The sequence below is a fragment of the Pelophylax lessonae genome (genome assembly GCF_965119305.1).
Source record: "Pelophylax lessonae genome assembly, chromosome: 6".
Taxonomy (NCBI): domain Eukaryota; kingdom Metazoa; phylum Chordata; class Amphibia; order Anura; family Ranidae; genus Pelophylax; species Pelophylax lessonae.
In genome coordinates, this window is record NC_138773.1 from 147,070,929 (window position 1) to 147,096,105 (window position 25,177).

The window sequence follows — 25,177 nt, forward strand, 5'->3', positions numbered from 1 at the left end:
CAGAACACTCTTGGTGTCCCCTTGATGATTGACATAGGCCACGGCCGTGGCATTGTCCGACTGAATCCGAACCGAGCAGCCCTGAAGATGCTCGGTCCGGTGAACCAGGCAAAACCTGATCGCTTTCAGTTCCAACACATTTATCGATAACCTGGATACTTTCGGAAAAAAGGGCTTCCCCTGACTGAGCATCGGAGACAGAGGCCCCCAAACCAGAAACTACCTGGTCCACTCGCTCAGCCAGATCCGATTGTCCAGGGAATCGGAATTTCAGTTCCATTTGAGAAGAATCTCCTTTTGGAGAGTCCGGGTATGACACTGAGCCTGCGGAGACTCCGCACAGAAGAGGAGGTCGTCCAGGTAGCCCAGGACCGATATGCCCCGCTGCCGCAACAACGCCAGGACTAGGGCCCAAACTTTTGTGAAGACCCAGAAAGCAGAGGCAAGACCAAAGGGTAACGCCACAAACTGATAATGGTCCGCTCCCACCGCAAAACGCAGATACCGCTGGTGTCCTGCGTAAATGGGAACGTGAAGATAGGCACCCTCTATGGGCGCCCTTTGCATCCAGTGCTGCACTGCCCCCAACAGAGCCATTAGGCGATTCGGGGACAGTCGCATATTGGAAGGGAAGAACCGCACCGGTAGAAGCGATCGCAACTCGATCTTGTGTTCCGACCGTATGACCTCGTGAACCCATTTGTCTTGAATACTGTAGAGCCACGGGTCCGGGAACTGGCGAAGACACCCCCCCACCCTTGATCTGGGTGGGGGCGCACCTTCAGGCTGAAGCGGTCTTATCCTCAGGTCTGGAAGGACCGGATTTTTGCTTACCAGACCAGGGTCTCTTGAAACCCCCCGGGGGGGGGGCTTTGGAGGACTTTGCCTTATCGCCCGCCCTGGAGGAGCGAAAAAACTCCTTGTGAGCTGTAAAAGGAAGGTCCCTGTCTGCGACGAGGTTCCTTACCTTTATTAGCCTGTGGTAGAAAGGTGCTCTTGCCCCCAGTGAGATCCTTAATAATCTCATCCAAGGTAGCACCAAACAGGCGATCCCCCTGAAAGGGGAGATCAGTCAATGCTTTTTTGGAAGCCTGATCCGCCGACCAGCACTTTAACTATAGCATGCGCCGAAAGACCACCGCCGAGATCGACACACGCCCCAGCAATGGGGCAGCGTCCAGTGCGGCGTCACAAACAAACTGTAGCCCCTGCACTATTTGCTCCAGCAACTCCGGCACGGCAGGAGGGAGACTTCTCCCCTCCAGGTCATGGCGTAATAGCTTGGCCCATTCCGTCAATGTCTGTGAAACCAGAGCAATGGTAAACACTGGCCTTAGGGCCGATCCTGCCAGGGAGAATATGGAACGGGACACAGATTCCGCCCTACGGTCAACTGGATCCCGAAAGGACAGGGAATCCTCCACCGGGATAACTGTGGCTTTATTTAGTCTGGAAACCGGTGGATCCACCACAGGTGGCAGCGTCCATTTTTTAAGGAGGGACTCTTCAAACGGGTAGCGCCTAGCAATCCGTTTAGGCATCCCAGGGGGTCGTTTTGGATGAGCCCACTGGTCTTTAATAATAATATCATCAAAGCATTTGGGAAAGGGAAACACCTTTTCCACCTTAGAGGGCTTGCGAGTGCCAAAGGCAACTTATGGCAACCTCCAGTTTTAGGGTCTCCCGGACTGACATAATCAGTGCGTCCACCAGTGCTTTGTCCTGCGCTATGGCAGAGGCAGGAAGATCATCCTCACTGTCAGAGGGACGCGGGACATCAACCCTAAAGGAGGAACCAGCGGCAGCAGCGACCGGCTCAGGATCAGAGTCTGAGGTATCGGACGAGACAGGGGTGGGCGGGGGTTGTTTTTTAGCCCCCCGTCCCTGACAGGCCACCTCCACCCGGGACACAAATGACTCCAGGACCGCTGAAAGCGTATCAATGGTGAGTGGAGAATCGGAGGGCCCTGCGGCCACCTGGAGGGGATCAGATGGGGACTCATGTGCAGCAGGGTCCATGGCAATGCCAGGGAAACCTGTCAGCAAAAAATGACAAAATGAAAAAAAAAAAACTTTTTTTTTTTAAAAAGAATCCCCCAGCGCTAAAGCGCCCCCCAGTGGTCACGTACTCGAGACCCCCGCAGAGAGAGAGAAGAGAGACCCCCAAAAGGCTCACCACTTGATGCACCAGAGTTCAAACCAGGACTGCTCTCAGCGCTGTCTGACAGGAAGTCTTTTGTGGAGTGATTTTCCCGGGTCTAGGGAGGGGCCACGCGATTACTACAGCTGCTCAGCGCTCAAGCAGGACGAGCTGGGTGTACCAAGATGGCCGCCTCCATGCAGAGCACATGTATGCTACAACAAAACCAACGGTCCATGGAAAAATGGCGGCCCCGTGCAGTCCGCAGTGCCAAAAAGGGGACCCCCGCGTGCCTACCCATGGATCGATCGGTGGATGGACCTTAAGGCACAGGTAGTAACCCCCCGCACGATCGTTTAGGGCAACACCGGCGGCGCACCCCACCGCCCCCATATGTGGTCTGTAACCCAGATTGAAGGAGGGGGCAGATAGGTGGGGGGTGCATAACAGGACAGAGGGGAACCCGGGATCATGAGGGTTCGACCATCCCAGGGAGGGGCCCGCGTCCACCCCAAAACCCGTCAGGGGAAGAGGGGGAACATTCTACTCACCATACCGGAACAGGCGGGCGCCAGCTCCTGACAGAACCCCTTCCACCAAGGTGGGGGGGCTGTCGGCCAACACGGACGCCGCGACTCAGATTCAGACTGGTCGTAGGCGACCTGGCGAGACGTTTAACTCGCGGGGCCAGTCCCCGTCCAGCGGGACTATGTCGCGGCCGACCCAGCGCGGAGCTAGGGCCTGCACACTCTCGTAGGCCGGCTGGGGTGACCACCGGATCTCAACATCCAGCCCGTCGCCCAGATCCAGCATAATTTCTTGAAGATCTCACAGGAACAAACTGGAGAAAAAAAAAAGCTAACTTAAAAAAGATTTATCTAAAAAAAAGCTTGCCAGGACCAGAGATCCCAGCAAGGAACTTAGGTCCTTACTCCTGACTAGGCAGAAAAAAAAATGACATCCTGGAGCAGGATATACCCCCTGGGACTGCCCATAAGGTGTGGCCAGAACTTTTTTCCTGCCTAGTGTCCTACTCCTGTAGGGGGCAGTATATCCCTACTGATATTAAACAAAAAGTCTGCGTCTGTCAATGAGCGACAGAGAAAAGTTTTTGTTGTTAACCTTTTCACTACCTAGCTTGCTCCTGCAGAGAGGGAGCATTACCCAATGGTGAAGGAATACTAAAGGGGCTGCGACTGTCAGAGGACGCAAGAGAAAAAAACATCTATGAGCAGTGAAGAAAGGCCCCCGCTTATTACGGGGTGCTTTACCTTTGGAGGATTGAGATAGAAGAGTAATCTTCCCACCAATCAGACCCTTGATCAACTCATCCAGCAAGTAGCCAAATAATCGCTCTCCCAAAAAAGGAAGATCTGTAAAGGCCTTCTTAGAAGCCTGGTCAGCCGACCAGCTCTTCAGCCAAACCATGCGTCTTAAAGCAATCTCCACAGGCGACACTCTGGCCACCAGGGGAGCCGCATCCAAGGACGCATTACACAGGAACACCAGGGCCTGGGCCATAAGTTCCATCAGCTTCGGGTGAACTATGTCAGGATCCAAGTTCCCCTTCAGAAACTTCACCCATTCCGTAACCATCTGATACCAAAACAAACATACAAAAACCGGTTTCAGGATAGAACCCGCCAACACATAAAAGATGGCAGGAAAGGGGTCCACCTATCTGTCCACTGAATCTGTAAATACTGGGGAATCTTCCACAGGCACTATAGTAGATTTGTTCAACCTGGAAACAGGATGATCCACCTTAGGCACTACTGTCCAACGGTTGGAAACTGACTCAGCAAAGGGATAACAGTGTTTAAAGTGCTTAGGCACTACTAGCCAGACTTGTATAAAGTACTCGAAATTTCTACTTGAGTAAAAGTACAAGTGCTCGATCAAAAAATTACTTGAGTAGAAGTGGAAGTGCTCGCAGAAAAAGTTACTTAAGTAGAAGTACTAAAGTATTCAACATTTTTTTTACTTAAGTATTGCAAGTAGTTTTTTCAAAAAATTTGCTACTTAAGTACTAAAAGTAAAAAGTACCAGTAGTTTTGAAAAAAAATTTCTACTCAAGTACTGAAAGTAGAAGTACAAGTACTGTGTTATGTAGTTATTAAAGAAAGAAGTCAAAAGTATGAACATCATATTGTTTTTATTATTTCAAATGATTTATTCAAATGATTAACCTGTGTTTGTTAGTAGTTTCTTGATGCACTTTAAGCGCTGTAGCACCATTTATTTGTTTGTTTCATATTTTCTTTTTATTGGAAAGATTTGGTATAGCAGCTTTTATTATACACAGCCTTTATTTTCGTATGCGCTGATTTACAAATGACATTATACACATTTTTTTGAGCTTTATGCAACCTGCCATCTACTGTTCTGGCAGTGGTAATTTTTTTAAAAGTAACGAGTAACTATGCAGCACAAAAAAATAATACTTGAGTAGAAGTATCGAAATCATCGAAAAAATGTAGTGAAGTAAAAGTAGAAGTAGGAGAAAAAAATTCTACTCTAGGAAAGTACAGATACCGCATTTCGGTACTTAAGTACAGTACTTAAGTAGTTCTACTTCGTTACTATACATCTCTGCTACTAGCACATGCTTGATCCGCCGCCACTGGTCATTAACAATATCATGAAAATTCTCGGGACAAGGAAAAAACCTTGCTCGATTTTTGGGTCTTGCAGGAGCCAAAAGACACCCGTGTCCCTGCCGACATGGGCTTCCACCAAAGCACGTTCCTGCGCTGCAGCTGAAGAGGACAGGTCCTCTTCACCTTTCGATTGCAAGGACAGCGACCCCTCAGGTAGGGGGGCATCTGTGGCGACCATATCAGTCTCTGAATCAGAGGACCCCACCAATGATGGTGAAGGCAGCGGCCATTTTCAGATAGTAACCTTTTTCATTACAAAATCGACCTTGGTTGCCAGGCTTTCCAATGCTGCTGAAATCGCGGCCAGCGACTGCGATCCCGGAAGGTCCCGCATTCACACTAAAGGGGGTCTGAGGGGTGAAATCACCACCTGGGACTCCATAGCAATTCACAGAAAAAAAAAAGGAGTACTGTCACTTTAAAATCACCGATCACGGTCGCCACCGCCGATCACCGCGGCCTGCGTTGTCCCCCTGAAATATATACAGATAGCAGAGTGAACAGGGATATGCCCACAAAGACCCCAGTACTTAACCACCTTCAGAGAAAACCTCCTAAATCCAAAAAGGGGCTCTGTCGTGGCAAGGCCTAGTGCGGGACTATAACCTGCTCACACTCATAGGCAAGGCTGGGAGACCTTAAGGATCTACATTATCCAGTGCGAAACCTCAGCAGTCATTGCTTGTAGATCACCAGGAGGACCCCCATGAACACTAACTAGCAATTGAGTAAAGAAAAATAAAACAAATTATTCATAAAAGAATAAAAAAAACTAAGACCGAAGTCCCAGCAGGGAACCTAGGTCCTACTCCTTCACTAGGCAGAAACAAACTGTTTTGCTGGAACAGGGTGTGTGGGGTTATGCCTTTAGGGACAGCCCCGTAGGCGTGGTGAATTGCTTTTTTTTTTCTGCCTAGTACTACTCCTTCAAGGGGCAGCATAACCCAACGGTCTAAGAAGTATAAGAGCTGCGTCTGTCAATGAACAACAGAGAAAGTATATTTGCCTACAAGGGAGGGAGGTGTCTGATGATCATGAAGGCTCGTAACTGCTCTACAAAGTACGGCAGAAAAAAATGGTACCACATGGAAGTGTATAAATTTATATTCACTTTGAGACTAAAGATTATTACTCGACTGTAATTTATTGTTCTTTTATTGCAATTTTTCTAGGTCAGATCTACACATCATGTACAGTTACATCTGGTGGCTTGTGAAAGTGCTATTGCATACCAACGCCAAGGAACAGTTGCGTGATATTTTCCCTCAGAAGCCAAGATGCTTTGAAAATGTGTAAACAATGCAGATAAATTTTGCTACATTTGTGGCGAGGTTACATTTGCACCTCAAAAGTGCAGTATGACAGCAGTGGTAAAAAAGTCAAAGCCACCTATCTTTTGGATGCAAAATAGGGGATCAGGACAAGAGTTGGGCTCCTCATTGTTGCATTACATGTGTAACTTATTTGTACCATTGGCTAAACAAGAACAAAAAGTCCATGCCTTTGGTGTCTCAATGGTGTGGAGGGAGCATGAAAATAAATTAATGGAAATAAAAAGATATATTTATAATGATTTGTGTGGCACCATTCTTATTGCTATATCACATTTTACAGAAAAGTTATGGAGCATAATCGCACATACCCCTCCTAATTTTGAATTATTTTGATGCAATTTTGACCTGAAGCTGTATCATAAATACTAGAGTCAATTAATACTCAGGACTTAAATTTTCCTTTAATGGTGACCCAATTCTGGTAAAATTTAGCTACTAGACCAATGTTTTTGCCAACATGCAGAAACTTCTGCACATAGTGCCTGCTGTCATAGCTGCCACAATCTTCTTTTACATATACTGCATGCTATAATTTCTCTTTTGCACATATTGGCCATGGTTTTACCCTTTGCACTCCTCTGCGGCATGTACTACCAACCATTAAATCCTCAACAACCCTATCCTGCACATAATTTCTGCTACTATACCCTCCACACTTCTTTACTGCACAGACCGCCCCCGGTCATATCCTTCACACTCCTATTCCTGCACATTCTTCCCCCTGGAATACTCTTTACACTCTTCCCTTTCACATACTGGCCACCAGCAGACCCTTTCTACACTCCTCCCCTGTATATAATGTCCCCCTTGTCATAGCTTCAGCACCCTTCTACCGTCCACATTCGTATTCACTGCACCGTCCTGTGTCATATCCTCACTTTCCTTAACATACTGTTTGCTCTCATGCAATTCACACTCCTCTCTTGCGCATAATTCCTGCTAAAAAAAAAAAAAAAAAAAAAAAAAAAAAAAAAAAAAAAACTTTCATCTGAAAAAGGCACATACTTCTAGTAAAGAGAACAGCAACTATTAATGTACAAATACTTACAACTGGAGACCACCCAGAACCACTTTGATGAACCTAGAATAAAATAAAATATTTACTGAATGATTTAAGTCAAATATAAAACTTCCTGTGGCCCTGTCTTAAATTGTATCTCAATAGAAAAGAAATTTCTCAAATTTTTAGTGGGGCAGGGTTTGGTTGTCTGCCAAGCTTTTTTCAGAACTTTGAAACCCTGAAAAAGAGAAACACCCTCCCCCCCACCTACCTTTTACATGGGTATAAGAGCTTATTTTATGCCAGGCACTCAATGTCCGTTGCTGATTAAGTGCTCCATATATTTCAAATTGTAGCATGGCAAGAAAGTTAAAATGCCAATGCTTTAATGGTTGGCCGACCCAACCACAGCCTCTATGTTAGATAAATCAGAATACTTCTGTCATCCTCTATTTTGATTGTATACAATAGAGGTATGAGGTGATATTGGAGACACTCTTATATTAGCATCATTGGCATTTACGAGAGGATATATTTTTAGAACTTGAGTAATACCTAGACCCATGATGGTCGCCTAGATCCTGGAGTTCTATTATGTTGTTTTTCACGACCCCTGCCTGGGCAACTGTCTTTTATTAAGACCTTTTGCTTTGTTGTGTTGTATGGTTGTACACTTAAAATACGCATAAAAATGCCAATGCTTTTCTTCTGTCCTGGCAGTGTGTGTGTGTCTCTCTCTGCCCGCTCTGATAGTGTGTGTGTGTGTGTGTGTTTGTCTACCCACCCTTACACTGTGTACATGCGATTCTGCCTGCCCTGACACTGTGTGAGTGCGTGTCCACCTGCCATGGCACAGTTTGTGTCTTCGTGCAATGACACAGAGTGTGGAGTGTGTGTGTCTGGCATTGTGTGTATATGCCTGCCTGCCCTGACTGTGTATCTGTTTGCCCTGACACTATGTGTGGCATACAGTATATATAGTATACCCTGACAGTGTGTGGGTATATATATGTGTCTGCCTGGCCTACTACAAGTTCTCCTAACACATGTGATTTCAATGTTGAAAATGGAGGCATTACATAATGAGCATTAAACATTCTAGATTTATATCAGACAACATCATGTTGAAATTGCAAAAATAGGAATACAAGGTCTTACAAGTAACTCATACAATATATTCTTCAGATTAAAATATATGCTGTGTAAAAACTAAGCAAAATCGAAACGAAGGAGTCTATCAAATATTCTAAATGATAATGCAACATTGCTATATTTTCCAAGGGAGCTGGTGCCATCCGGTGGCAAAGCTTGGTGTAACAATAATTCATGTATTTAGTCCAAGAGGGCTATGCCAAAATCAAATATCGAATTACCATATTGTAAAACACATTAATTTATGCAGTTTTAAAAGTGTATGTCAGGGCAAATAAAAGAAAATCATTACGCCGCTGAAATATATGCACATTTTCTGCCTGTTTTGTCCCTTTTAACAACCAGTACAGAAGAATACCTATTGATCTGCAAGAAATGTACTCCGCTCTTAAATCGTGTGGGTTGGTAACACAGCATTTTTTGGACAGAGTGATGCCAGCCTGCCCAGCTGTCCTTTGCTAAATACTTAAACAATCCCCACTCCCCTATCCTTTACAAAACATACAGATTATTCTGAACTTCAACATAAGAAGTGGGAAGTCTAAGTAGACATCTTGAGAAAACCCATAAGTGTGCACAAGACAGTTCTAAATTTCTGATATGATCAACAGGTATTTTTTGCACTTCACTTTTCAAACAGAGAAAACAAAACACAATCAAGGTAAGAGAAGACAAGTTGGTTGTTAGGGTCTACATATATTTTATGGTGTGTGAGATGATCCTAAATATACAGCTGCGACTATTTAGTATTAAAAAAAAAAAACGAAAAACACACTACTATTAAAAAGGGAATCTTGGTCTCAAAACTCTCACACGAACCATCCCAAAAAAGGGGTGTTTAGTCTATGAATCCAGGGCATTTCAGCTTTACAAAGTCTCTAAGAACAAGTATAACCACGAGATACACTACATAGTGTTCATTAAATTGAAAATAGGTCTAATAATCATAAGTATAAAATTTGAATATGAATACAATAATTTAAAAAGATATATACAACATGATACATAGAGTTAATGAAAGGCTCCGTACTCTTATTCAGATTGTCTGGATACAGTATACCTTCTCTTCAGATCCAAAAGAGACAAAAGTCAGGACCACGGAGCTGAAGGAGCTCCACATCTAAGGGGAGCATCCTCAGCAGGATATTTGTAGATGCCACTACTTGAAGAGCCTGGGTTTAAATTAATAAAACAGCTGCAATCCTGCAGTTCAGTGTAATGTGTGAACACAATTTGTAACTATTCAGATTCCCTAGAACTGCACCTAGTTAGTAAGATACGGATACTAGTGATCGACCGATACAGATATTTTGGCCATTTAAAAAAAAAAAAAAAAAAAAAATGTATTTTTACATTTGACAGGTACTGTTGTGGAGGGATCTGGGGGTCTACAAGAACCCAAACCCCTCCTCTGCACTTAAAAGCATTCAAAACAGCAAAGTTTGGCTGTTTTGAATGCGGTCATTTTTTAAAATCTGGCACCGAATACCCGGAAGTGATGTCATGACATCACTTCCGGGTTTTTACAGGAAGACCAGATCAAAGCCGAATGCAGCTTTAAATCGGGTCTTCGGCGGTGTCCTGCCGAGGACAGCGGCCGTGACGGCTGGTTGCCCAAAACCAGGCACTTGGCTCTGCTGGTAACTCTGCCTCAGTCTCTATCCGTCTGCAATCCAGCTCCGCCTCACCAGTTGAACTGAATTCCGCCCCTCCAGCCTTCTGCACTCCAGCTCCTCCCATGCTCCGTGTAATCTACGGTATGTTTATGAAAGACTACAGTACTTTGAGTGCCTGGGGAAACTGGTCCGGGTCTCCCGGTGGGACGGGAGACCCGGGCAAGCTGCGGAAGGTGGCGGGAATGGGACGTCGCTTGCCACTCCTTGTAAAGACAGCCGATCGGCTTTTCAGCCGCATCCGTTGTCATTACAAGACAGCCAACCGTCGGCTATGGACGCCTGTACCGGGGTGATGCCTCTAGCTGCAGGCATCACTCCGGTAAAAGCACTTTCCAGAAATATCGGCAATATCGGTAACCTCCGAGGCCGATTCCGATATATCGGGGAAAGTGCATATCGGCTTTGCCGATAATTGGACGATTCCTAACGGATACTGTGATAAGACCGTGTCAGCACTTTGCTAATAGGCTGCAGTTTCAGTCCCCGTTTACACTGATGCGTATTCTATGCAGATCAGATGTGATCCAAAAGGCAAAGATTGCATTTCATCTGAAAAAAACATTGTTTTCAATGAAGGCCGTTCACATCTATGCATTGTAAATCTGATCCGGTTAACCGCTTGCCGACTGCGCACAGTATATTTACTGCGGCAGTCGGCCCCGGCCAGGCAGAGTGACGTAGGTCTACGTCGCTCGCCTGTCACTCCTTCCAGAGCCAATAGCGGGCCCGCCTCGGCTCGTTCACGGAGGAGTGCGGGAGTGTGACTGGCGGACCCGATGTCCGCCGGTCACACTACGATCGCCGGTACAGCGGGAGAAAGACAGAGCGGCTTATGTAAACAAGCCGCCTGTCAGTTCTCCCTGTGTAAAAGTGAAGATCAAACAGTTCTACTATGTAGAACTGTTGATCTTTGTTTTTACACTAGTAGACCTGTCCCTGCACAGTTAGAAACACGCCCCTAGGACACACTTAACCCCTCCCTGTCCAATACTGTTAACCCCTTCCCTGCCAGTGTCATTTTTGCAGTAACAGTGCATATATATAGCACTGATTACTGCAGTAATGTCACTGGTACCCCCCAAAAGTGTCAAAAATGTCAGTCAAGGGTCCGATCTGTCCGCCGCAATGTCGCAGTACCGCAAAAAAAAAAAAAAAATCGCAGATCGCCGCCATTACTCGTTAAAAAAAAAAAACACCAAAAATGACAAAAATCTTTCCCTTTGTTAGTAAACGCGATAACTTTTGCGCAAACCAATCAAAATACGCTTTTTGCGATTTTTTTTACCAAACATAGGTAGCGTAAAACAAATTGGCCGAAAATTTTAAAAAATTTTGATTTTTACATTTTTTTGGGGGGGAATTTCATATAAAAAAAAGTGAAAAATATTGTTGTTTTTGCAAAAATTACGCTCTTTTTTTGTTTATAGCGCGTGATCAAAAAATCGCACAGGTGATCAAATACCACCAAAAGAAAGCTCTGTTTGTGGGAAAAAAAGGACATGAAATTCGTTTAGGTACAGTGTCGCACGACCGCGTGATTGTCCGTTAAAGTCACGCAGTAAAAAAAATCGCAAAAAAAACCCTGGTCTTTTAGCAGGAAAATCCTCCGGTGGTAAAGTGGTTAATAGAAGGGTCCTGTGCGAGTTTAGTGTGATGCAAATTTCATCTCTATAGACTTCAATGGAACCGGATTGAAATTGCAGGCCTTTTTCACATTAATACTATACCATGTTTTTTTTCTTCTTTTTCCCTCCTCCTGCTCCTCCCCATCTTTCCTCACAATAGTGGGCTGTTAAGGAGCGGCGCCGCCACATCCTTTACAACAAATGACCCATCAGCTGTCAGCATTAGGGGACTGCTTACTTAGACCTCTGTTTCACCAGAGGGTCCAAGTATAAGGTGAGCTGCCATCTAATCACTGGTGGAGGACCAATTTATGAGCACAGTTATTATTTAAACACGGAGGTGGAAGATCACAGCATTTTGTCACTTTATTTTGAAGCACAATGAAATGTTGATTTATTCCCGGCCCTGTACTGTGTGTTTTCTTTGACTTACTTTCATGGTTTATTTTTAAATGACAATCATTGACTTTGATATATTATTGCTGCATTTTTTAGTTACATTTAATAACGTATGACTTTGTCAAATTAATTCTAGTTATGCTGCACTATTTATATAGTTTTGAGTTGAAGTGAGTGAGAACACTTTTAAATAAGCAGCAAGTGGGTTATATTCACTTGTATTCATAGATTGTTTGCGCTGATTAAGATTGTGTTAGTTAGTTTGCGCTGATTAGGTTATAGTTCACTAAGATTTTTAAAATTACCTGTTCTCCTTCTAGACCCATAATCTTTGGAATAGATGGCCCACAGATATCTACATCAAGCAAAGCAATCTGCAAGAAATAAAATATGATTGAGGCAAATATAAACAATGGAAACAATTATTCACACATACTGTAAATTATTTACTGCATTACTGCACTAGATTGACCAACCAAAAGCAGGCAAAAAATGGCCAATTTGCATAGGTGTATGGAATGGTACGCCCGTGTGAATGATGCCTTACACAGATTGTTATTCTGATGCAGGGAGCTCTAGGAGGTGGTGGGATTTCACCTGGAGTACCAAGTCATACACATCAGCATATTTATTTCTATGCAAGATTGCACACGGGGATACAGACTAACTTTTCATGCGTTATATTGCATGATTTTCACTTTTTATTCTTTGCATTGTTATATACACTGCCTATAATAACTTGTTGCTATCTGAATATGTCCAGTTAAAGTGTTCAGCACATATTTAAAAAGGTATTAATGTAAACTAGATAGTTCCACAATAATGCAGTGTTACTATATTGTATATTTGTGTAAATAGTATGCCAGCCGCCAGCCATCCGACCCACAACAGAACAGGGTGCAAGCCGCCAGCATCCAGCCACAAACCAGCCACCCGCCACCGTGACTACACAGTGTTCCAGCAAGCCAGCAGCCACCCACAACAGGCCAGGGTGAGTGACACCAAGCCAGCCACCCACACAACAGGGTGACCCCAAGCCAGCCACCCACCACAGTGTTGCAGCAAGCCAGCCACCCACACTGCCAGGCGTCAGCCACAAACCCACAACAGGGTGCCAGCCAGCCACCCAAAATGCCAGGCATCAGACCCCGACCCACAAGGGTGCCAGCAACTCAGCAAGCCACCCACACTGCCAGGCGTCAGCCAGCGACCCACAACAGGGTGCCAGCAAGCAACCCACAATGTCAGGTGTCAGCCACCAACCCACAACAAGGTGACAGCAGCCAGCCACCCCACAACAGGGTGCCAGCAAGCAAGCCACCCACACTGCCAGGCACTAGCCACCAACCCACAACAGGGTGCCAGCAAGCAAGCCACACTGCCAGGCGTCAGCCACCAACCCACAACAGGGTACCAGCAAGCAAGCCACCCACACTGCCAGGCACTAGCCACCAACCCACAACAGGGTGCCAGCAAGCAAGCCACACTGCCAGGCGTCAGCCACCAACCCACAACAGGGTACCAGCAAGCAAGCCACCCACACTGCCAGGCACTAGCCACCAACCCACAACAGGGTGCCAGCAAGCAAGCCACACTGCCAGGCGTCAGCCACCAACCCACAACAGGGTGCCAGCAAGCAACCCACACACACTGCCAGGCGTCAGCAACGAACCCACAACAGGGTGCCAGCAAGCAACCCACACTGCCAGGCGTCAGCCACCAACCCACAACAGGGTGCCAGCAACTTCAGCAAGCCATTTTTTTTAATCTTTTTTGTGTCTTTCAAACTGAAATGGAGATGGATAAGGGAGAGAAAAAGTAAAAGTGTGGTCTGGGAATATTTCTCGTCTCAAACTTCTCCAGGAAAAGCAGCAGTGCGCAACACATGTACAAACATCATAAGCATGGGATCAGTAACTGCAAAAAACAAAAATATGTCAAATATTTGGGCCCATCTAAGAGTTCATCATATTGAATTATATCATGCAGCACAGAAAAAACAAAATGAATATCAATGTCAATGAAACCGGATGTGTCTTTTTTCAACCTGACTAACTATGTAACTATGTAATGTGATTTCGAAATACCTCCTCCACTATCCCAGGCAACAATAACAGATATGTTTCTGAAAAAAACAGGTGTCACTGTCTAGATTCAGATGGAAGATCCCAACTGCTGGACAGAGTCATTACAGAGATGATGGTCACTGATAACTAGACATTTACAATGGTGTCTGACTCAGGATTTCAGCAGTTGATGTCCATACTTGAGCCAAGCTACACACTGAAGAGTGAGAAGTATTATCGAACAGAAATGATGGGAAGGATTCACCAAAAGGTCGTTGACAAAGTAAAGGCTATTCTGCAACCAGAGAATGCTGTCAACTCACTCTCATTCATGACTGACTGCTGGTCAGGACAAACACAGAGTAAGGCGAGTCACTAATGATTCTTACATGCCACTTCATTGACAGCGGATGGACAAAAAGGCAATTGGTGTTGGATACAAAAGTGATGCAAGTATTCGACAGTGAGTACAGTGGAGAAATGTTTGAAGAATGGGGAATCAACAAAGAGAGTGATGCTTGTGCTACTTCGAGACAGTGGAGCAAACCTGCGGAAAGGAATGAGGCTTGATATGTACCTCAGTGTCATGGCACACAATATCCTCCAACTTTCAAATAATGGTCTGTCAAGCCAAAGAGATTTGATTGATATAGGTTTTGAGAAGCATGAAAAGATTAAAAATGTTGTGCTTGCAAGTCTTTTGAATCCTTAATAAAAGAACAATGCTTTCTCTTTTGATGATGTATTGGCAAAGGCAAAACAATGGGTGACAGAAGATATTCAACAGGAGGTGCAGGAGGTTCCTGCCGAAAAGACAAGCTCAGATCACTATTTTGATAATATGAAAGAGCAGCATGCTGCAAAAACAGAAAAATGTCCAAAAATACGTCAACGAAGAGAAGAGAATCTTCTTCATCGTGGTCAAATTGATCAGGACATTTTCAGTGTTTTTTGGGGCCTCATGCGGAGGATTCAATTTCTTCTGAATCTGCAATAATGAGACTGGATGATGAAATTCATCTCTATTTGAAGGAACCAGAAATTGACAGAAGTGATCCTCTTCAGTAGTGGAAAGAAAATGAGGCACACTACAAAAGACTTGCTTCACTTGCTACAAGATACCTCTCTCTCTCTCTGCTCCTCTGTCCTCCTCTCCTCCTGAGCATGTTTATGAAGTGCTAGCATTATATGAACAAAAAACAGAAGCCGTTTAACAGGTGACCATGGACATGCTGAAATGTTCTGCTTTCTGCAGTATAATATTGTTCTACTTAAAGCGGAGTTCCACCCTAAAAATGAACTTTCCACCGCCCGTTAGCTTAAAAACACCTGAAAAAAAGAATTGGATAATTAAACATTTTTTTTTGTTTCACTTACCTTGTTTTTAATGAAAATATACTTACCTTCCTTCCTCTTCCTCCCTCTGCGGACATGGCGCACAATGTCACTTCCTCCTTGCATTGACTCCTGAGAGATGAGCATCATTCATCCCAGAAGTCAAGTCAATACACCTGCACCGGAGTCATTCCCTGCTGAACAGCTTCTAGGCATGCCCAGAATCTGTGCAGGGATGACGCGCCTGCCCCGGAAGTGACGAGTAGGGCAGTATGGGACACAGACATCCAGGAAGAGGATACGAAGAGGGACGCTCCGGCTTCAGCTGCCCACACCTGAGATGGCAGCGCTGGACAAGACATTTTCAGTATTTCTTCTTACAGGTAAGTGAAACAGGGGACAGTTCAGAGGCTATCGTTGCTTAAATGCACTAGCCTTTACTGTCCAGGGGGTATTTTTAGGTAAAAAAATATTTTTTCTGCCCGGAACTCCGCTTTAACTGGGAGTATTGAAAAGAGTTGCATCACGGGAAAGCACCCCAGAGAGGGAAATCTCGGTACAATCCCCAAGTGCTCCTGTTCTAGTTGCACAAGGGGCTCATTCATGAGGCCACCAGGGAACACCCAAAGAACCGCGTCCCAATAGAGACACCTATCAGAATTCGGCTCCCCCCCATCGAGGTAATGGGAGAGGTAGAAGACCCTACAGGGGAGGGCCTGCAAGAGGGAGAGGAGGTAATTATAACCAGTACTGGCAAGGAGAACCTCCAGCGCAATACCAACAGTGGCCCAGAAGAGCACCTGAACAAAGATTTTTATCCAGGAAGGGATAGTGGCCATTATTATGACCCACAAATGTTTAATATCCCTACAGATAGCAGATTCACTCCACTGTATGACCAAGATAGAGAGCCACCCCAGAATGTTTTTTCAGGGAACCAGGGGGGGCCATGGTCCTATCGAGGGACAAATGGCAACACCCTGGAAGATCCAAGAAGAGACAAAGAGCTGAGAGCAGGGAGAAAATGCCAAAAAAAGAAAATACCAGTAGTAACAGGAATTTTTAACATTAGTGACAAGGAGTTGAATAATCAAGAAATTAAACTTTTGGATAAAGGTTTGAAATGTGCACCCACCAAAAACCTGAACAAGTTTGATACTTATATCCATTTGCAGAAAATAGTTCGTACCATTAATCAGAAGAAATACTTTTTATCCAAACCGGATACTAGACCCCCAGTAGTACTCTAAAGAATAAAGCAGTGTTCAATCCTGTGAATACCGATACAAAATACATTGAGGCGTTTCAAAACATGGTGGCTGACGATTTGGAAAACCTCAAGATTCGTAAAATTCCAAATCCCCAGTGGATTAAACAAGGTATTCAAGATCTTGAGAAAGATAAAAAGGTTGTCAGTCATATGACCAGCAGATAAAGGGGTGGTCTGGTTATAATGAACAGATCCTATTATAAGGAAGAAATGGAGAGACCGTTATCAGATATAGAAACATATCAGCTATTGAATAACAACCCAACAGTTAAATTTAAAGAGGAGATGACTAAGTTGATTAAGAAAGGGATTAATAAAGAAATATTGAATAAGAAGGAGGGATCTTATTTGAATCCCTCCGTCTTTAGAATTCCTATCATTTACTTTCTACCAAAGATCCATAAAGACACCAATAAACCACCTGGGAGACCCACTATTAATGGGATCGACTCAGTGTGTGCCAGATTAGGCCAGTACATAGATTACTTTCTTCAGCCCTTAGTTTCACAAACTTGGGCTTTTACTAAAGACACCAAGCATGTGATCCAATGCCTTGAAGCATTGTATAAAGGCCACAGCAGATGTGGGGTTATTGTATATAATAATAGGACATTCTGATGCCATTAAAATCTACTAAATGGGCTTTACAATATTCTGAACTCTCAAATCAGCATAGAAAGTATTTATTAAAATGTCTCAAATTCTGCCTTCAGCACAATTATTTTTGGTATGATCATCACTATTATCTCCAAATAATAGGCGTTGTTATGGGGGCAAATTTTTGCCCCAAGTGTCGCCAATTTGTTTATGGCATTTTGGGAACAAGAGTATATTCTCAAGGATTGTCCACCAGAATTAATTTGTTACAGGAGATTCATTGATGATCTCCTGATTATCTGGAAAGGTGATCATGTGTCGTTTAACAGATTTAAGGATAGGATGAATAACAACAATAAGAACATTAAACTATCCTGGACTGAGAGTGATTAGAATATAGTATTCCTGGACTTGGAAATTTTCAAGTGCCAGGAAAGAATGTATACTATGAATCACTTCAAACCTACAGACAGAAATTCATATCTTCCAGTTGATAGCTGTCACCATAGAGTTTGGCTTTGTAATATCCCCAAAGGCCAATTTGTCAGACTAAGAAGAAATTGTTCCAATGAAACCGATTATTTGGCCCAATCTGGACTTTTGGGCAAAAGGTTCTTGAAAAAAGGATACACAACAGACAGTATTGACTTGGTCAGAAGACAAGTGCAACAAATTGATAGGGGATCCTTGATAGCAACAAAAAACAACAAAAGAAGGGACAATAAGGATTTTGAGTTCAAGCTCATTATGGACTATAATGTGTAATACAAGCAGGTCGAGAAGATTGTGAATAAACATTGGAATACTTTGAAGAAAGATAAAGTGCTTGGTGCAGTTCTACCAGATAGGCCAAAAATCTATAAGAAAGCCCCAACATTAAAAGGTAAATTCGATTCACCACCATGCTGGAGAGGATGCGGTGAAGTAGCCTACCTCACCCATGTGTTTTACTGCTGGCTGCTCGCAGCCTCATAACTAGACAATGGAAATCTAATGTGGTACCCAATGCCTCAGAGGTTATTGCCCTGGTCAAAACTAACTACACTTACGAAAAGCTGCTTGCCTACAAAAATCAGGCCATGGCGCCAGATTTCATCAAGCTTGGATCTTGTGGTCCTCCTGGATCTCGGGTAAGCATTGACCTACCTGTTTAGTTGATTACTGGATAATGCTCTGCTGACCTGTTGTTGATGTTTTTTTTCCTTCTGTTGCTGTTATTGTTTATAGGTCACTTGCATACGTACAAGCCCTTTTATTGGATGTGGCTCCTTGGGAAAGTAGTACCTTGTTATTCTCTCATACTGAGCAACCACACTATCTAAATCCTATAAACTGCAGCATTTCTCTTCCTTCCTACCTTCCCTTCTTCCTTCTCCCATTCTCCTTATTCTCACAACGCATTCCTCTTCCCTCTCCTCCCTCCCTTTCCTATCCCCCCCAGTTCCACTCCTCTTCTCCTTCTCCCCCCCCCTTCTCCTTCTCCCTTCCTATCCACCCCCCTTCCCTCCCCATCCCCCCCCTCCTATTCCCCCCCCCTTCACTCCCCATCCCCCCCCCCTTTTTCCCTCAATTCCCTCCATGCTCTCCCGCTTGCTCCTCCTCATCTCTCTTCTCCTCCGTTTTCCCCCCCTTTCTTCCTCTTCTTCTTCATCCTCTCTTCTTTCCCCCTCTCCCCTCCCTCCCACCTAGTACTCCCCTCCTCCCTCTTTGCTTCCTTTCCCCTCCCCTCCTCCACCCTCCCCTCAACTTCTCCCTTCACCCTCCCATCTTATCTCCTCTTCTATCTCTCCACCTCTCTCTTCCAATCTTGTTCCTTCTCCATTTCCTGAGATCTGCGCAAAACATCTCAACCCATTTATATCCTGGACAAGTGCTGCGATGCTTGCTCGCTTCGTTGTTGTAGTAATATTGAGATATATATAGCCAACTTCCTTACTATGTATCTTACCTGTAACCCTAACTGATGCCACTGTCCACGTTGCCACTTGACATTTTGCTATGTTTGCCATGTTGACTTATGTTATGTTTGTACTCTTTTAAACTCAATAAAAAATGTAATGGAAAAAAAAAAAGATAAATTGGTACCAGAGGGTAATAGATCCTCCCATATACAGGAAGGAGGGACTGTTCTCATTTGTCGCTGGGTTTCATGCATGCGGTAGATGTTCAGCATGCAGGCACTCAGTTCCTGTGTCTAAGAGTACAGGTAGAAAATACCCTTTTGAAGATCTGATAACATGTGCTACTATAGGGGTGATCTATATGCTTGAGTGCGGCTGTGGGCTTCAATACATAGGACGCACATCTAGAAGCCTCAATGTGATAGTTGGTGAACATGTAAAAAATATCAAGAAAGGCACCCTCACACACAATGTCTCCAAGCACTTTCGAATAGTTCATGATTGAGATCCCAGTTCCCTCAAATTTTGGGGGATTGAACGAGTGATTAAACATTGGCGTGGTGGGAATTATATTAGACAATTAAGCAGAAGAGAGTCGTACTGGATTTATGAAACTAAGGTTTTGGCACCTAGAGGATTAAATATTGAGTTCGACCTCAACTGCTTTATTAGTGATAAATAGGCTCCTTGAAATATTTTTACAATCGGAAGTTTTTTTTTTTATTTTATAATTATAATAATTTTAAGTACCATAATTTCTGGTATACTATTAAGGTTTAATATTCATTTTAGACAGATTTAATATAAATTATATGTATTGAAGAGGATATTAATCTTGTTTATATACGTTATTTAAAAGTACATAAATATATTTTTGTGTAATTTTATTTTAATTTTAGGTCATTATGGTATTGGACAATTTTAGAGATATATATTAATGATGATTTTTTACTGTGCATTTAATATGTATTTAAGCCAGAGTGTAATAATAAATGGTTTTAGATTGTATGATGATAGGAGGCATTTCATGAGTTAACATTGACATAGAGGTAACCTCCTGGGAACTGACGCAAGTAGGCTCCTGTGATTTATGTATAGGATTACCATCCTTTAACAATGTGTGACAAGCTTTTAACATGCTATCTGTGAGATGCTTGTTGCTTTTTGGTGTGTCCGCTGTGCAGTTTGCCGACGTCTCCGCGCTGTCATGCAGAGTGCTAATAGAGTTGCTGGCATGGCGCTGCATATGGAGTATTGATTCCAGGAGTAGGGCGGTCACTTCCTCTTCTTGCACCATTTAGGCTGTACGTCCGATTTAGGCTCCACCCCCGCTGACAAAGTCACATGACGTAACGTGTACAGGGGAGGAGCCTACTCGTTGGACTACAGACCCAGGAAGGTTTGCCTCATAGACGATATCAGCTGTTTGCAGCCCGCACTGTCTGAAGTGCCTGCAGATGTAAGTGCTTTACTTCTGGTTCTTGCAATAAATATTTAAAAACTGAGAGCATTAGATTCCTCTCCCTTTCTTTTGCTGAGTGTCATCGCACCCTGAAAGCTGGCTCAGGGAAGGTTGAAGATGCGGAGTGGAAAAGACAGGCAGCCCAGTAAATTATACCGATGCTTGTATGACTCTTATGAGTCTATCCCTGAGGTCAGCTGCTATTCCAGCACCAGTCACTGAGAGCACCAGTTTGAAGTGTTTGGAGCACGATCTCACTTTTACCTCACTGGATCACGGATTGGAATATTTGGAAGACTCTCTCCTCGATTAGGATTGGGTTTGGGACTTTTTTGTGATCATTTGACAATTGCACTTTTTGATCATTTTTGCACACGCACTTTTCATTGCATTTTCACTTTTGTATATTTATATTGTGATTATTTAGTTTATATTCACATTTTTTGATTCATTTGTATTATCCACACTTAAATTACTGTTATTGATTTATTTTTATTGATTTTTGTCACTTGGCGCAGCAATATGGATTTATATGAAAAGAGTAGTGTCCACTCCAATCCACTGTCTTGCTGTTGTCTAGCTTTTTTGCTAGCAGTTTTGCACTGACTGCAGTAGTTGCAGTGAGTGCCATACTGCAGAGGTAGTCCACTGACTCCAATCCAACCCACTTTCTAGCTGTTGCCTAGCTTGTTTTCCAGCAGTTTTGCACTGACTGCAGTAGTTGCAGTGAGTGTCATACTGCAGTGGTCGTCCACTGACTCCAGTCCAATCCACTGTGTAGCTGCTGTGTTGCCTAGCTTTTTTTTCTAGCAGTTTTGCACTGACTGCACTGCAGTAGCGATTTCAAATTATTGCAGTGATTGAGTGCACTACTGCAGCAGTTTATTATGCATTAATGCACAATCAGAATGATGTGAAACTAAATGTCCCTGCAATTGAAGTTTTCCTATTAGTTCTCGCAAAGTTAAGGTGTGAAGAACAAGCCCTTAATGTTAAAATTGTTAATAAAGTTTGACATGTTCAGTAACAGATTTGTGTCGAAATTTGTGTTTATTTTTTTTTATCAAAACATGCAGTTATCCCTGTCAGTATCCCTGATCACTGTCACACCAGTCATATGATGCTGTACTGCACTGGTGACGGGAAGAAAAAAAAAGTGAGAAAAAATTGATTCAAATTAATTTTCAAAGAAATTGTGACAAAAAAAAAAAAAAATTACAATTTCAAAACACTTGCCATGCATCTTACTAAATACCTCAGTGTCTACATTCCATAAAGGGGTAATTTGGGGGGTATTTCTACTGTCCTGGCATTTTAGGGCCTCGTGAAGTGAGATACTGCCAGTGCATCAGAAGTGTTAGGCCGCAGGCCTGTATTTGTGGGAGGAGCTAGCGTGCCTTTAAGACGCTGCTCCTCCCCTCCCTGCCTGCCGTATCGCACGATGTCACCCCCAGACAGCCGAACTTCCGGTCCTCCAGGCACCGCAGCGATGAGCAATAGCCGCCGACACTGCCGCTTCCCTCCAGCCTGCCTCCAGCCTCCTGCACTGGCATCATCCGCTCGTGCGGCCCATCCATCCGGCCGCCGGGCGGCAGGTACCGCTGGGGGAGGGTTTCCTGCGGGGGCTTGATTTCTGCCTTGCCTGCACCAGGCCATGGCCCTGCTTCTTACGAGGGGTCCTGGGGGGGGGGGCTTTATTCTGCCTTGCCTGTACCAGGCCACGGCCCTGCTTCTTACCTTTCCCTACGCTTACTGTCTTTACCACTGGTACTAGCTGTGTACTTCTATGCTGTTATTTTTACTACTGCTACTATGTGTACTGTTGCTCTGCCTATGGACACTGCTTTGTTACTATGGGTGCTGCTACTCTAATACTATTGTGACTAGGGGTACTGCTACTCTGCTGATACTATTTTTGCTATGGGTATTGCTACTCTAACTCTATGGTTACTATGCGTACTACTACTCTGAGAATACTATTTTTACTATGCGTACTGCCGCAATGTTACCACTAATCTACTGTTACTGCCGATACCTCTTGGACTATTACTATACGTGCTGCTACACTCCTATTTCTGTGTACTACTGTTTAAACAGCTACACTGCTACTACCACAACTAACTGCGTACTGATACACTGCTATGGTGCTGCCATTACTGTGTGCACCATGGCGGTATACACTGCTATATTATCGATTACTACCGCACGCGCTACTGCCTTACACTTACGGACACGCTGCCAATACCATTACCTTACGTGTACTATTGCCATACGTGCCGTCATGCATGTCACTACTGTGGACGCTACTATACGGCCACGCTACATCACTGCTGATACTATTACTACCATATTTATTGCTATACAATATTTTCATCACTACTAATGCCGTTACTACCGCCTGTTCTACGGCCATATACACTGCTACACGTGGGTATTACCGCTATTTATACTACTACACTACTTATGCTACTACGTTGTGTACTACCACTACTTCTTCGCTAGGTATGTTGCACTACCCCTTCGTCAAGCCCCCGTATAGGGTTAGAGAACTGGCTATTCAGGGCTAGGCGCTGGCCTTAGTCTCCCTGGTAGCTGGGCCCGCGAGGCCAACTCCCCAATCTTAACACGGAGCTTTTCGCCCTCGGGCCAAATCATAGTTAGTGCCTCGCATCCACCCATCTCTTAGGATCATAGTTAGGGCCTCACCTGTCACGGCCACACGTTTTAAATCTTTTACAGTCACGGAGAGGCCAACGCCCCGCCACCACGCTAGTGGCTCGTGCCCCACGCCCAAATCATAGATAGAGCCTCTCACCTGCCGCTCAGCAACTAGCAGGGCCTCACCTGTCACGGGGTAGTCAGCTTTTCGCCTCGGCACTAGTTAGCCAGCCAGTTCTGTTTTAGCTCAATGGTGTTGTTTAACCCAAGTTTTCCTTTGTGTGTTATTTTCTCTTTTCAGCGTGTCTCAAGCAGCCAACATAGGTGAAGGGTCGTCTCCCCCAAGCACACCCGCTAGGCCTACCACCCCTGTTAGAACTGGTACCCCCAGGGAATTCCGAGAACCTTCCACACCAGGCCCTTTAAGACCCTGGACCATCCCCAGGATTTCGTCTGTTTTGCGCCACAGGGGCGCCCCTTTTTCAGCTACGGCAAGAAGGCTGAATTCTACACGTACGGCTCTCAGCACATCCTGGGGATCCTGGACTGGGTACCAGCTCTCGGGGGGCTAGGACGGACATACAAGGGACGCTAGACACCATTTTGTGATCACTACAGTCAAACAGTGACAGACTGTCCAAACTGGAAACGCTGGCCATCCCACGTGGTCCCACCTCCCTCTAGGCCGTTACAGGCTCTCGCTCCTAACAGCTGACAGGGTAGGCCCCCAGCCTCGCCATTTTCTCCCCTTCTGCTTCCCCAGTCATTACCCCAGCACACATGGTCCCCCCCCCCAGCCCTCCGCAAGGACATCTTAGATGGGAAGGACATGAATCTGGTTTCCTTGCTGATTGTCTCCCAAGACGTTGTAGGAAACTGGGTGTACAATTACGGTGATTTGGCCATCGTAATGAAGGCCAGAGACCCAAGACTCAACAAAAGCTTACCATACCAGATTTTGTCCTAGCCGTCGGCATCTACAGGGACATTGCGTGCTCCGTGCGTCTGCTATGCCGGGAGGTATTCGATTTATACCTTCATGAAGTGGTTGACTTAGGCCACAAGTACAGGGGTTTTCTTGTTCTACCACTTCCACAAGTCTGTATCAGCAAAGCAGTTGCAGCCTTGGCCCAGTTTAACATCCGTTCTCACTGGAGCCTCTTGGGCTCGTAACTCTTTTTCAGATATTTTGCAGGCTTAGTGCCCCCGTCTTGTGCAGTCTGCTTTTCCACCTCTCATACTGCCAACCTGTGCCCCTCAGAGGCCGATCCCTCCTTTCCTGGTTCCTCAGGGGGAGCTAGTAAGCCTGATCAACGTGGCCAAAGGGACAAGCTTGGTCGTCCAGTCGTTTATTTGGCTCATTTATGCAATCACCTTAATGGAGGTGCCTGTAATTTTAGCGCCTGCAGACTACTGCACGTCTGTTCCATATGCTTTCGCGCCCATGCCAAATCCATGTGCCCTTCTTGTCATTAATCTGTCTGCTCCTCGTTCGTCCACTAACCCGAGCCTGAATTGCCCTCATTCCATCTAACAAATTCTCTCTTTACTATATCACCATGGATAATGCCATTCAAGCAATCTTGAAGGCAGGTAGGGCCGCATGGCTCAGTTAGTCCGATAACTCCAACGCCTTCAAATTGTTAACCATTTGTCCCTCCTTATGGCATGTTCATGGTGTCAAGGGCAGAGGAATGTTACTTTGCTGTTAGTCTCACTTTTGGGGCCAAGAGTAGCCCGAGAAGATTTGACACATTTGCTGAGACTCTTTGCTGATTCCTCCTCTATGTCTAGAGGTGCCCCCCGATGTTACATCATGTGGATGATTTCCAGTTGGTCGAACATAGCGACTGCAACCCTGTCAGTCTCAAGGCACTGTAGCACTGTTACTACCTTAGGCGT

General features: G+C 44.7%; 1 protein-coding gene across 2 annotated transcripts in view; it reads right to left on the reverse strand.

Annotated features, from left to right (window-relative positions):
- The window catches only part of NUBP1 (NUBP iron-sulfur cluster assembly factor 1, cytosolic), a 198,911-nt gene that overhangs the window by 161,737 nt on the left and 11,997 nt on the right, over positions 1-25,177 (reverse strand). For both annotated transcript variants that reach the window (XM_082261930.1, XM_082261929.1), the window contains 2 exons: positions 12,292-12,360; positions 7,183-7,215 (listed from right to left, as the gene is read on the reverse strand). In XM_082261930.1, coding sequence (XP_082118056.1) covers positions 7,183-7,215; positions 12,292-12,360 — 102 coding nt within the window. The remainder of the gene's footprint in view (positions 1-7,182; positions 7,216-12,291; positions 12,361-25,177) is intronic.